The following is a 13,633-nucleotide window of genomic DNA, read 5'->3' on the forward strand; positions in this document are numbered from 1 at the left end:
CAAATGTGTGTCTTCACGTGAAGCGTCTCCTAGGCAATATATGAGAAGAAAAAAGTCTATTTTAAACCCTCAATTGGTAGAGGTCCCACGAAATGAACCCTCAAATCAAAATCCCGGTCGATTGTACCCTAAACTATGCAATCCCGGTCTAAATCAAACCCTAGCAAAATTTTAACCGGGATTTATCTCATAGGCTGGCCCGCTTTAGTTTTTTCCGTTTAAAAATAAAAAATTCAAAGGACTTACACCACGATTATGCATGATTAGGCCGACCAGAAAAAAACGAAAGGAAAAAACCAGGAAAAAAATTAAATGAAAGGAAAAAGAACGGGAACATTTTATGAAATTTCAAAACAAAACTCGGGAAATGCAAATATTTTTAAACTCCCCAGTAAAATTTGATAAAATATATTTCTAAACCTGGCCGCTCTACTGTAGCGAATATGAATCACTTAATGTAGCGAACTAGAATAAGTTGCTGCAACAATATTTTTTGTTTGAAAAAAGTGTGCTTTTTTGAAGTATACATTTTGGAAATGTGCAAACATTTTCTGAATTTCTAACAAATTTAAAAAATCAAAAAAAGTTCCCGAATTTATAAAAAATTATGTGTTGAACAACTTTTGCATATGCATTGAACAATTTTATTAAACTACTAGTGATTTATTCTCACAATTTCATCACGTTTTTTCAAAATTAGTTTATTTTTTCAAATGCATGAACTTTTTGCCAAATTCGTGAACATTTTCTTATTTCCGTGAACTATTTCAAATTTCTAAAAAAAACAATCCCGGTCATCCTTTACAATCCCGGTCTGATAAACAGTCCTAGGGTTCGATTTAGACCGAGATTGCATACTTCAGGGTGCAATCGACCGGGATTTTGATTTTGGGGTTCATTTCGTCGAACCCCTGCGAATTCAGGGTTGAAAATGAACTTTTTCCATATGAGAAACACAACGTGCCGCAACAGATGAGAAATAGCTTCGCAGAGGCCTAGCAGTCCAGCAGCCCAACAGCCGAACGGCCCACCCAAGTACGCAACCGAGCGAAAAACAGTGCAGCGCGCAGCCGCACCCCCGCTCCCTCCCTCCAATCTAACCTAGCCGCCACAACCCCCACCCGCGCGGCCTCCTGCCGGCCGTCGTCTCCCCCCTCGACGACGCGGCCCATCCAACCGTTGGATCGGAATATTCCGCCTCCCGCGCGGGACGCCACCGCCCCCTCGCCCCGCCCCGCCTCGCCAGAAGCTAGGGTTCGCTCTCTCCTCCCCGTCTCCACGCCGCCGCCAACGCCGACGGCGATGGCCCAGCGCTGGCGCTCCAGGGCGCGGCGCGACCCGGACCTGGACGACGCCGGCACCCCCTCTCCTGCACGGCGCCCCGCGCCCGTGCCCGTCAGCGACGACGAGGACGAGGCGGGCAACGAGGACCTCACCCTCGAGATCGTCGCGCGGGCGCGGCGGCGCGAGGCCGCGGGAGGCCAGCCCGGGTTCGCCGAGGTGCTCTCCCTGTCCTCCGACGAGGAGGTGGACGAGGACGCGGTCGTGGAGCTCGGCGAGGCCGACCCCAGCAGGAGGAAGGAGAAGAAGAAGAAGAAGCAGCGGCGCAAGGAGAGGAGGAAGAAGCAGCGCAAGGAGGACGCCGCCCCCGCCCCCGAGGAGGAGGTAATTGTTGTTTGGCCTAAGCTTAGCTCGTGATTATGCAGTATCATTGTGTTTACATTAGCAATCGAAATATCGAACACACGCATGATAGAGGCTTTAGTAACGATGTCCGGTAGAATAACTTTTGACTTGGTAACGATGTCCTATAGAATCGCTTTTAATTGTTTGCCTTTGCAACGTTTGGATCTAGAGGAGCATGCCCGTTGCATCTTCTTTGCTAATGCTGCATTGTTGCTAGGATCATTTGGTTAACTATATGCTTTACCAGGAGTCGACGGTCGGCAGTACCCAATTTCCTTCTTTGGAAACGGTATAAAAGGCAGTATTCTGTTTCCTACACAGAAGGCACACATACTTTTGGTTTCGTACAAATCAAAGTGATGCAATGTTTTTGTTTTTATCCGTTATAAAAGTAAGTAAAGCATGTGCACGCTAAAACATTCGTGAATTGAATAGTGGATTGAAAACCTTGGCTTGTGTAGTGCAACAGATTTTATCTTGGTGGATCGACATCTGTGTTTGATGTTCCTTTGTTGTGAACAAATATGATAGTCTTCCTGGAGCTGCGGTTTATGAATGCATCTGTCCCTTTCAGCCTCAGGTTGCTGGAGCCCAGGAAGGACAAACCGGGACAGCAGAATCAGTGCTCATCCAAAATGGCGTTGATGTCCCTGTATCCGACAACACAGTTCTGCGGAAGCTTCTTGTAAGTGCAAGTGGGTTTTTCCTTGCAGTGAATTTCCTTGTACATGGATAACTGTGGTAAAGTTGATAGTTATTTTGCTTCTGCTCATGACCAGCGTATACCAAGATACTTTGATCCTGGGGAAACTATATTGGAGACTTGCTTTAACTGTGGTGAAGAAGGTCATGTAGCGGTGAACTGCCCAATGGAGAAGCGGAAGAAGCCTTGCTTCGTTTGTGGATTGTTCGGACACAATGCGAAGCAGTGCACGCAGGTTGGTCTCTCTAGCTCGGACGAATTATCGCTCCGTGACTTGGGTATGTCCACTCATACCCTTGATGAGCTCACTGTATATGGTTTCATTTGCCAGAGATTGTTTCCTTGCTTTTTTATGTGTCTGTCTCGTTTAGGGTGCCATCATCTCATTTAGGTTGCCACCATGCAAATTAAGACCTTGATTAACCTGTCATTCAATATAACTTAGACGACAAGTTGTTGGGTACTTGATCGTACCCATTTGCTGTATTCCAACTTCAACATTAAATGCAAAACGCCAAAAACATTAGAAGAACGTATTCTGTTCAAATCCAGTCTTCAGTTAATCTTAATTTAAACAACTCATTTCTACCCATCATGCATGTTCATATTTTGCTTCAAGTAGTCTATGCTTTCCAGATCTATTTGTTCACTGTTGTTCTTGTGTCATACGCATCATACCATTTGAAGGGGAGTGATACCCGTGTTTTATATCCTGTGATTTCTTTGGAGAGATCTTCCTTTCAGACTGATCCATGCATGCAGGCATATTCATAGTTTACAATTTCATTTTTTGTTAAATCTGAATGCTTGATGTAATTTTTTGGCATGCAGATATTCCAGTAGTACAGTCTGCATTGCCTGTGTCCTGGGTTGCACATGTAGATTATTCTGGGATCACATCCTAAATAGCCTTAATCTGCAAATGCTTCTTGCCAGTGGTTGTGATGGTCGTGGGTTGCACATGTAGATTATTCTGGGATCACATCCTAAATAGCCTTAATCTGCAAATGCTTCTTGCCAGTGGTTGTGATGGTCAGGAATCAATTATCTCTTAATTCTTTTTGTAGGGTCAAGAGTGTTTCATCTGCAAAAAAGGAGGTCATATGGCGAAAGACTGCCCTGACAAGCACACAAAGAATACTCAGCAGTGCACCGCATTATGCTTGAGATGCGGAGAAACAGGCCATGATATGTTTGGATGTTCCAATGATTATCCACCGGATGATGTCAAGGTGAGTTCTTTGTCGCCATAATTATCTTCTCAAATTTTCATCTTGCTGCCTCAGATGAGTGTTCATATGCTGGTTACTTGCTTCTTTATGCAAGAAACGAAGTGCTGCTTTGGGTTTTCAGAATATGCTTATGAAAGCCTGAAAGATGTTCTTTCTCCAAAATTTTGATCTAAAGAAAAAAGGCATATAAATGTATTGTGCCTTGAGCTGGTTGATTATGTTGGTAGGATACACTTGTTTACCCTGTTAACTGTGCGGCTCATAAATTATGTTAAATTTGTAATTTGATTAATCGGATCATTTTTATGTTAGGCTTTTCCTGCCATTCTATGCTAATCCAGTCCCTTGATCCGTACATGTAAAAAAATTCCATTTAATAACACACAATACAAGATAAATTATTCTGTATATGGTTGAACAGTCTCAGTCAAGCTGCAACTTTGAAGTCGCTGAAGTCTAGTCATGGAAATTGCAAATTTGCCCCCCTCCCTCCTAACTATCCATCTTGGTTGACCATGCAGGAAATAAAATGCTATGTGTGCAAGCAGAATGGTCACCTCTGTTGTACCGACTTCGCTGATAGTTGTTCAAAAGAAGTTACTTGTTATAACTGTGCCCAATCTGGTCATACTGGTTTGGTAAGTTTTAATCTTTCTATCCTCATGTGTATCTGTCTGTTTCTTTTCATACCAGTTGATTACTAACCAACATTTGATCATAGGGATGTGCCAAGCAACGTAGGGAGACGAGTGTTGCGACAACTCCGACCTTGTGCTACAAATGTGGCGAAGATGGTCACTTTGCACGTGGTTGCACAAATAGTGCTAAGGTAAGCATCTCATGATTTCCTCTGCTGATAAGAATGGCCTGGGTATTCATCTTGTGCACGCTATTATTTTTGCAGCCCGGTCGGTTCAAGGGCGAGTTGTCATCGCATAGTCGTCGAAAGGACAGATGGAAAAACGACTCTGGCCCTAGATCAGCTCCTCATGGTTCTCACAAAAGAAAAAGCCCCCTATTCGATGATAGATGGGAGACACCTCATGGTAGTGGTAAATCCAGAGCCAGGGGTGGTTGGATTCCCGAGGACCATGACGATCTGCCATCTAAGAAGTACAAAGGCAATGGGTGGGACTCCCAGTCTACTCCTAAGAAGCACTACAATAATCACCACCAGCGCTCCTCAGGCGGTGACTATTCAAGTCCTCAAGGACAAGATTTTTCATGGCACAATGCACAGTATTCGACAAGTGCGAGGAAACATGGGTCTTCTTCATCGTCAAGATTTGCCAGCAACACCCATCACCGCTTTGAAAGAAGTTAGGCTGGAGCTTACCTTTGGTTTTGTTGTTCATTTGACAGTAGGTCCCTTAGGGATGTACTCTGCCTGTAATACCCGGTTCCCTGAAAGAGCTGTTTTCTGTATCTTCAGAGCTGTATACGTTTTGTCCATTCCTGGTCTGGGCATGTTTTGTGTTGCACTTCCAATGCCTGTCCACTGCAAACACGGCATGTCACTCTGCACTCTGCGCCGCTACACAGCGTAAGTTTCTTGTCTACTAATGCAAGAGTGCTATATTATTTTTGACAACCCAATGATTTTCTGCCACTGTATCTGGACATTTTTGCAGTGTTCTATAAAGTCGAGCAACTACCATGGTACTCCATCTGTAAACTAATATAAGAGCATTTAGATCATTAAAGTAGTGATCTAAACGCTTTTATATTAATTTACAGAGGGAAAAGTAGTGATCTAAACGTTTTTATATTAATGTACAGAGGGAGTACTTCGTACAACGCGAGTTGAAATATAAGACAATGTACTTTCGCATGTGGGTGCAAATAAACAAGGGTACAGTTCCATAGTAGATCCAGGCAAGCGTAAGCGTCAATGAGCCTGGGCAAGTCATAACCATTAAAAGCATCTCTAGCAAAGGTGCTATAGTCTTGATCTGCAAAATCCGTTTACAGTTCGTCCTAATTGATTTTCTGGCCACCTTTTGCCCGATGCAGAACATATACCATAAATCACTCGCAAAATTTAAAACTGAATATAAACATGTTCCCGCTACATTTTAGATAGTATGGACCTCCCCGGAGTTCACACACACATATAATTCACACATTATACACAAACAGACTAAATCCTAGACAGAGTGCGTCGATGGCTCATGGCTTCACACCGAGGTGGTACGTGGGTTTGTAGATGGCATAGGAGAGCTCGTACTGCGCGTGCGCCGCCTCGAAGCGTGCGGTGGCGTCCTCTTCATCGACGTCCAAAACCTCCTTCGTGGCGAATCGTACAACCTCCGCCTCACGGAGACATTACTAGTAAAAATCATACAGACAACCACCTAATAGTAGCACGAGCAGGAGGGCCGCGATGCGGTTAGTTAGCAGCAATGCGTGGCAACAGGCTGTGCTGCAGGTAATATATAGCAGGAGCACGGTCAACGTGATCCCGCACTACTACTAAGTGGTCCCCATCATGCCCCAGGACAGACCACGCCAATAGCGTGGGATCTAAAACCTGCGCTGCAGCCGACGAGATAGCAGAAGCGTGGGTGCCAGAGGCCGCGCTACTGCTACGGATACACGGACCCAACTGGTGGGCCCTGTTAAACATGATGTAACGTCATGTAATAGGATAGATTTCACGGCTGCGGTTAGGAGGTTGTTGATACCCTAATGAGGTTTATCTTCTTCAACCGTAGCTGGCTCTATCTCCTCCTTCTATTCATTGATTCTCAAGTTGTAATCCCAACCGAGTGTATGTCACTATCCAGGAAGGTGCGCCCGTGCTATATAACACACAACGGGTCCCTCTAACGAGGTAAGACGTTTACCGCAAATCTCACATGGTACCAAAGCCTCCTCTTCCAATCTCTAGCTCCAAAACCCTGAACCAAGCACTAGCCATGTCTTCCTCCGGTGCTTCCCAGCCGAGCCTCAACGGGCAGGTCACGAAGAAGCTCTCCCGCTCGAACTACGTGTTGTGGCGTGCCCAAATCACGCCGCAGCTAAGGGGTGCCGATGTCTTCGGCTACGTCTATGGCACCTCACCGGAGCCGGCCAAGTTTCTCGTTGCCAAAGACAAGGACGACAAGGAAACCGCTGAGCCCAACCCTCCCCACCCAATCTGGGTCCGGGAGGATCAGCAGGTGCTTGGTTACCTACTGAACAACCTCACCAAAGAGGTTCTCATCACGATGACCGCAGTCACCTCAACGCACACGCTCTGGGGGGTGCTGGCAAGCATGGTCTCGTCACAGTCCTTGAGCCATGTCACAACATCTGCACTGCCTTGATTAATGCGCAGAAGGCAACCAATTGGTGGTCACCTACTTCGCCTTCATGTGCGGCCTCGTTGACGAGCTCGCAGCCGCAGGCAAGCCGATCGAGGATGATGAGCTGATCTCCTACCTCTTCCATGGGCTGGACATGGACTACTAGTCGCTCACCTCTGCCCTCGACGCCCTCTACGCCATGCTCAACAACTTTGACCAACGCATCACCCAGTTTCAAAACTCGGACGACGGCTTTAGGTCCTCCGGAAACGCGGCGACTCACGGACGTCTTGGCTTTTCCTCCCGTTCCCGTGGCTCTCCTCGCTCTAAGGGCAAGCCCGACAACACCAACTCCCGCAATAGCCACCCCTCCACCAACAACACGGGTCGCGGTGGTGGCTCCAACAACTCCTGCCCGGATCCTGTGCGATGCCAAATCTTTGGCAAACCTTGGCACATCGCCAAGGACTGTTGGTATCGCTTTGACGAAGATGAAGCCTCCTCTGAAGATGATGCGAAGGTTGTTGCTGCTGCCGATGGATCCTATGGCGTCGAAACAAACCGGTACCTTGACAGTGGTGCCACGAACCATCTCACTGGTGGACTTGAAAAGGTAACTCTCCGAGAGAAATACCAAGGGAAGGACCAGATTCACACAACCAGCGGTGCAGGTATGCGATTCTGTCACATTGATCATTCCGTCATTCGTACCCCTTCTCGTAGTCCATCTTAGGAAAATTCTGCATGTCCCTAGTGCACACAAAATCTTCTCTCCGTTCATCGCATCACCATTGATAACCATGTTTTCATTGAGTTTCATCCATTTTTATTTTTGATAAAGGACCAGGCCACGAAGAAAGTACTCTATCAAGGTAGATGTGTTCGAGGTCTTTACCCGATGATTCCGGAGCTTAGAAGATACAATAAACAAGCTTGTGGTGTGATACATCTCCAACGTATCTATAATTTTTGATGGTTTCATGCTATTATCTTGTCAAACTTGGGATGTTTTGCATGCCTTTTATATATTTTTTGGGACTAACTTATTAACTCAGTGCCAAGTGCCAGATCCTGTTTTTCCCATGTTTTTGACCCCTTCCACAGGAGGATTTTGAATGGAGTCCAAACGGAATGAAACTGCCAATTTTTTTCCGGAACAAAAAAAGATCGGGAAGCCGGAGAATCAGGGGAGGGGGCCACGAGGGACCCCACAAGCCCTCATGGCGCGGCCAGGGGGCGCCCCCTGGCTTGTGGGTCCCTGAGCCTCCTTTGCCCTAGGTTTTGCGCCTATATATTCCTAAAATCCCATAAAAAATCAGGAGATCATCGAAAGTACTTTTCCGCCGCCGCAAGCTTCTGTCTCCGCAAGATCCCATCTGGGGCACGTTCTGGTGCCCTGCCGGAGGGGGGATTCGGATACGGAGGGCTTCTTCATCAAGACCATGACCTCTCCGATGATGCTTGAGTAGTTAACCATAGACCTACGGGTCCATAGCTAGTAGCTAGATGGCTTCTTCTCTCTCTTGGATCTTCAATACATAGTTCTCCATGATCTTCATGGAGATCTATCTGATGTAATCTACTTTTGCGGTGTGTTTGTCGAGATCCGATGAATTGTGGATTTATGATCAAATTATCTTTGAATCTTATTTGAGTTTCTTCTGATCTCTCTTATGCATGATTTAATATTCTTGTAATTCTCTTCGAGTTGTGGGTTTTGTTTGGCCAACTAGATCTATGATTCTTGCAATGGGAGAAATGCTTGGTTTTGGGTTCATACCGTGCGGTGACCTCATCCAGTGACAGAAGGGGTAGCGAGGCACGCATCGTGTTGTTGCCATCAAGGGTAAAAAGATGGGGTTTTCATCATTGGTTTGAGTTTATCCCTCTACATCATGTCATCTTGCTTAAGGCGTTACTCTGTTCGTCATGAACTCAATACACTAGATGCATGCTGGATAGCGGTCGATGTGTGGAGTAATAGTAGTAGATGCAGAAAGTATCGGTCTACTTGTCTCGGACGTGATGCCTATATGTATAATCATTGCCTTAGATATCGTCATGACTTTGCGCGGTTCTATCAATTGCTCGACAGTAATTTGTTCACCCACCGTGATATTTGCTATTTTGAGAGAAGCCTCTAGTGAACACTATGGCCCCCGGGTCTACTCCACACCATATTTTCAGCCTTACACTCTTTCTTCGTTGCACTTTCCGCCTTCAGATCTCACTTTGCAATCAATCTTGAAGGGATTGGCAACCCCTTTATAGCGTTGGGTGCAAGCTCTTTTGTGTTTGCGCAGGTACTCTGGACTTGACGAGATTCTCGTACTGGATTGATACCTTGGTTCTCAAATTGAGGGAAATACTTACTGCTCCTGTGCTGCATCACCCTTTCCTCTTCAAGGGAAAAACCGACGCAAGCAAGAGAAGTAGCAAGAAGAATTCCTGGCGTTGCCGGGGAAGGACTTTTGTTCCCGTAGCAGAAGAATTTCTGGCGTTGTTGCCGGGGAGGATCAAGTCAAGAACTCATCCAAGTAGGTGTCGCAAACTCATCTCTTGCATTTACTTTGTTTGCCAGTTGCCTCTCGTTTTCCTCTCCCCCACTTCACAATTTGCCTTTTTCATTTGCCTTTTCGTTCACCCTTTTTCTCGCTTGCTCTTTGTTCGCTTGTGTGCTTGCTTGCTTGCCGAAGTCACCATGAATGAAAACACCAAACTTTGTGACTTCTTGAATACTAATAATAATGATTTTATTAGTACTCCGATTGCTCCCGCCACTAGTGCGGAGTCATACGAAATCAATGCCGCTTTGCTGAATCTTTGCTGAATCTTGTTATGAAAGAGAAATTCTCCGGCCTTCCTACTATAGATTTCAAGGAATTCAATTATGATAGTTGCTCCTTGATCGAATGCATCTCCTTGATGCAATCCATGTTAAACTCTCCACACGCTTATAGCCAAAACAAGGCCTTTACCGATCATATCGTCGAAGCTATGATATAATCTCTTGAAGAGAAACTTTAATTGGAAGTCTCTATCCCTAGAAAGCTTCATGAGAGTGGGAACCTACTATCAAAATCAAAATAAAAAACTATGAATGCAATGCTTCGTGTGATTTGGGTGCTAGTGTTTCCGCGATTCCAAAGTCTTTATGTGATGTTCTGGGTTTTAATGAGATTGAAGAGTGTTCTCTTAATTTGCATCTTGCGGATTCTATTGTCAAGAAACCCATGGGAAGGATCAATTATGTTCTTATTATTGCAAATAGGAACTATGTACCTGTGGATTTCATTGTGCTTGACATTGATTGCAATCCTACATGTCGTATTATTCTTGGTAGACCCTTCCTAAGGACTATCGGTGCTATCATCGATATGAAGGAAGGGAATATTAGATTTCAATTTCCTTTAAAGAAGGGCATGGAGCACTTTCCTAGAAAGAAAATAAGATTACCTTATGAATCCATGATGAGGGTCACTTATGGGTTGAGCACCAAAGACGACGATACGTGATTCTATCGCTTTTATGCCTAGCTAAGGGCGTTAAACAATAGCGCTTGTTGGGAGGCAACCCAATGAATTTATCTTTTTCTTTCTGTTTTGTTGCGTCCACACCATTATAGTTCTGTTGTGATTGTGTTTTTTGTGTTTCTTTTTGTGTTTGAGCCAAGCAAATCCTTTATGACTAGTCTTGGTGATGGTTGTTTGATCCTACTGGAAAAAGACAGAAACTTTTCGCTCACGAGATGATTTTTCATTTTTATTCAAAAAGAGATTTTGAGTTGATTCCTTTTGCTTCTGGTTGATATGCCTTTTTCCCAGGCAGTCGTAATTTTCAGAATTTTTGAGGTACCAGAAGTATACGAAGTATACAGATTGCTACTGACTGGTCTGTTTTTGACAGATTCTGTTTCTGTTGAGTTGGTTGCCTGTTTTGATGAATCTATGGTTAGTATCGGGGGGGTACTAGCCATGGAAAAGTTAGAATACAGTAGACCAACAACAATATAGATAGAATTCAAGTTTGCTACAGTACCAAAAGAAGTGGTAGTTTGCTTTCTTGTGCTAATGTTATCACAAGTTTCTGTTTAAGTTTTGTGTTGTGAAGTTTTCAAGTTTTGGGTGATGTTCTCATGGACAAAGAGATAGGAGTGGAAATAGCTCAAGCTTGGGGATGCCCAAGGCATCCCAAGCCAAATTCAAGGACACCAAAAAGCCTAAGCTTGGGGATGCCCCGGGAAGGCATCCCCTCTTTCGTCTCCAATCCATCGGTAAGATTACTTGGAGCTATATTTTTATTCACCACATGATATGTGTTTTGCTTGGAGCGTCTTGTATCGTAGGAGTCTTTTATTTTTGTTGTGTCACAATCATCCTTGCTACACACCTTTTTGAGAGAGAGAGAGAGAGACATTGACTCATCATGATTTTGCTAGAATGCTCATAGTGCTTCACTTATATCTTTTGAGCTAGATACTTTTGCTCTATGTGCTTCACTTATATCTTTTAGAGCACGGCGGTGCGTGAGTTGGTAGTTGGCTTATGCTATGAAAGTAGTCCCAAAGGTGATAGGTACCCAAAGAGGATGCAAAAACCTCCATCTTCATGTGCATTGAGTAGAAAGAGAAGTCTTGATTCCTCTCAATTAGTTTTGAGACGTGGATTTGGTAATATTAAGAGCTATGTTAGTAGGGTGTTGTGAATCTAGAAATACTTGTGTTGAAGTTAGTGATTGTCGTAGCATGCACGTATGGTGAACCTCTATGTTAGGAAGTCGGAGCATAATTGATCTATTGATTGTCATCCTTTGTGTTGAGGTCGGGATCGCGCGATGGTTAACACCTACCAACCCTTCCCCTAGGAGTATGCGTTTAGCACTTTGTTTCGATTACTAATAAAAACTTTCGCAACAAGTATGTGAGTTCTTCATGACTAATGTGAGTCCATGGTATAGATGCACTTTCACCTTCCACCATTGCTAGCCTCTTTAGTGCCGCGTAACTTTCGCCGGTGCACAAACACACCATATGCCTTCCTCAAAACAGCCATCATACCTACCTACTATGGCATTTTCATAGCAATTCCGAGATATATTGCCATGCAACTCCCACCGTTCCGTCTCATGACTTGTGTCGTCACTCTCATATTGCCATTGCATGATCGTAAGATAGCTAGCGAGATGTTTTCAACATCATACGCCAAGCTAGATCGATGCACATCCCGGTACACTGCCGGAGGCATTTCCTATAGAGTCATCATCGTTCTAAGCTTTGAGCTGTGAGTAAATGAAAGTGTGATGATCATCATTAGAGCATTGTCCCATGTGAGGAAATAATAAAAAAATAAGAGAAAAAAGAGGCCCAAGAGCCCAATCAAATAAAAAAAAAAGAAAAAGAGAGAAGGGACAATGCTACTATCTTTTTCCACACTTGTGCTTCATAATAGCACCATGTTCTTCATGATTGAGAGCTTCTTGCTTTGTCACTACCATATGCTAGTGGGAATCTTCATTATATAACTTGGCTTGTATATTCCAATGATGGGCTTCCTCAAAATTGCCCTAGGTCTTCGTGAGCAAGCAAGTTGGATGCACACCCACTAGTTTTCCTTTTGAGCTTTCACATACTTATTGCTCTAGTGCATCTCTTGTATGGCAATCCCTACTCATTCACATTGATATCTATTAATGGGCATCTCCATAGCCCTTTGGTACGCCGAATCAATGTGACCAACTCCTCCTTTTTGTCTCACAACCACCACCAACCTCTATTCCACCTATAGTGCTATATCCATGGCTCGCACTCATGTATTGCGTGATAGTTATAAAAAGTTTGAGAAAGTAAGAGTGCAAAAACAATTACTTGGCCAATACCGGGGTTATGCATGATTTACATTAGTTGTGTGAGGACGATGGAGCATAGCCAGACTATACGATTTTGTAGGGATAACTTTCCTTGGCCTTGTTATTTTGAAAGTTCATGATTACTTTACAAGTTTGCTTGAAGTATTATTGTTTTCATGTCAATAGCAAACTATTGTTTCGAATCTTACGGATCTGAACATTCATGTCATGTGAAAGAAGTTGCAAAGGACAACTATGCCAGGTAGCATTCCACATCAAAAATTCAGTCTTTATCACTTCCCTACTCGAGGACGAGCAGGAGTTAAGCTTGGGGATGCTTGATACGTCTCCAACGTATCTATAATTTTTATGGTTTCATGCTATTATCTTGTCAAACTTTGGATGTTTTGCATGCCTTTTATATATTTTTGGGACTAACTTATTAACTCAGTGCCAAGTGCCAGTTCCTGTGTTTTCCATGTTTTTGACCCCTTTCAAAGGAGGATTTTGAATGGAGTCCAAACGGAATGAAACTGCCAAAAAGATTTTTTTCGAAACAGAAAAAGATCGGAGAGCCGGAGAATCAGGGCAGGAGGCCACCAGGGACCCCACAAGCCCTCACGGCGTGGCCAGGGGGCCCACGGCCCCCTGGCTTGTGGGCTCCCTGAGGCTCCTTTGCCCTAGGTTTTGCGCCTATATATTCCCTAAAAATCCATAAAAAATCAGGAGATCATCGAAAGTACTTTTCCGCCGCCGCAAGCTTCTGTCTCCGCAAGATCCCATCTGGGCCATGTTCCGGTGCCCTGCCGGAGGGGGGATTCGGATACGGAGGGCTTCTTAATCAACACCATGACCTCTCCCATGATGCGTGAGTAGTTCAC

General features: G+C 44.5%; 1 protein-coding gene across 1 annotated transcript; it reads left to right on the top strand.

Annotated features, from left to right (window-relative positions):
- The first annotated feature begins 1,103 nt into the window (after window positions 1-1,103).
- LOC123408827 (zinc finger CCHC domain-containing protein 7-like) lies at window positions 1,104-5,212 on the top strand. The gene is made up of 7 exons (XM_045101871.1): window positions 1,104-1,665; window positions 2,261-2,371; window positions 2,466-2,624; window positions 3,457-3,621; window positions 4,143-4,259; window positions 4,343-4,450; window positions 4,526-5,212. Exons 1-7 carry the CDS (start codon window positions 1,303-1,305, stop codon window positions 4,943-4,945), a joined length of 1,443 nt encoding a protein of 480 aa, XP_044957806.1. The 5' UTR covers window positions 1,104-1,302; the 3' UTR covers window positions 4,946-5,212.
- The last annotated feature ends 8,421 nt before the right edge of the window (window positions 5,213-13,633 follow it).

This window comes from Hordeum vulgare, chromosome 7H (genome assembly GCF_904849725.1).
Source record: "Hordeum vulgare subsp. vulgare chromosome 7H, MorexV3_pseudomolecules_assembly, whole genome shotgun sequence".
Classification (NCBI taxonomy): Eukaryota; Viridiplantae; Streptophyta; class Magnoliopsida; order Poales; family Poaceae; genus Hordeum; species Hordeum vulgare.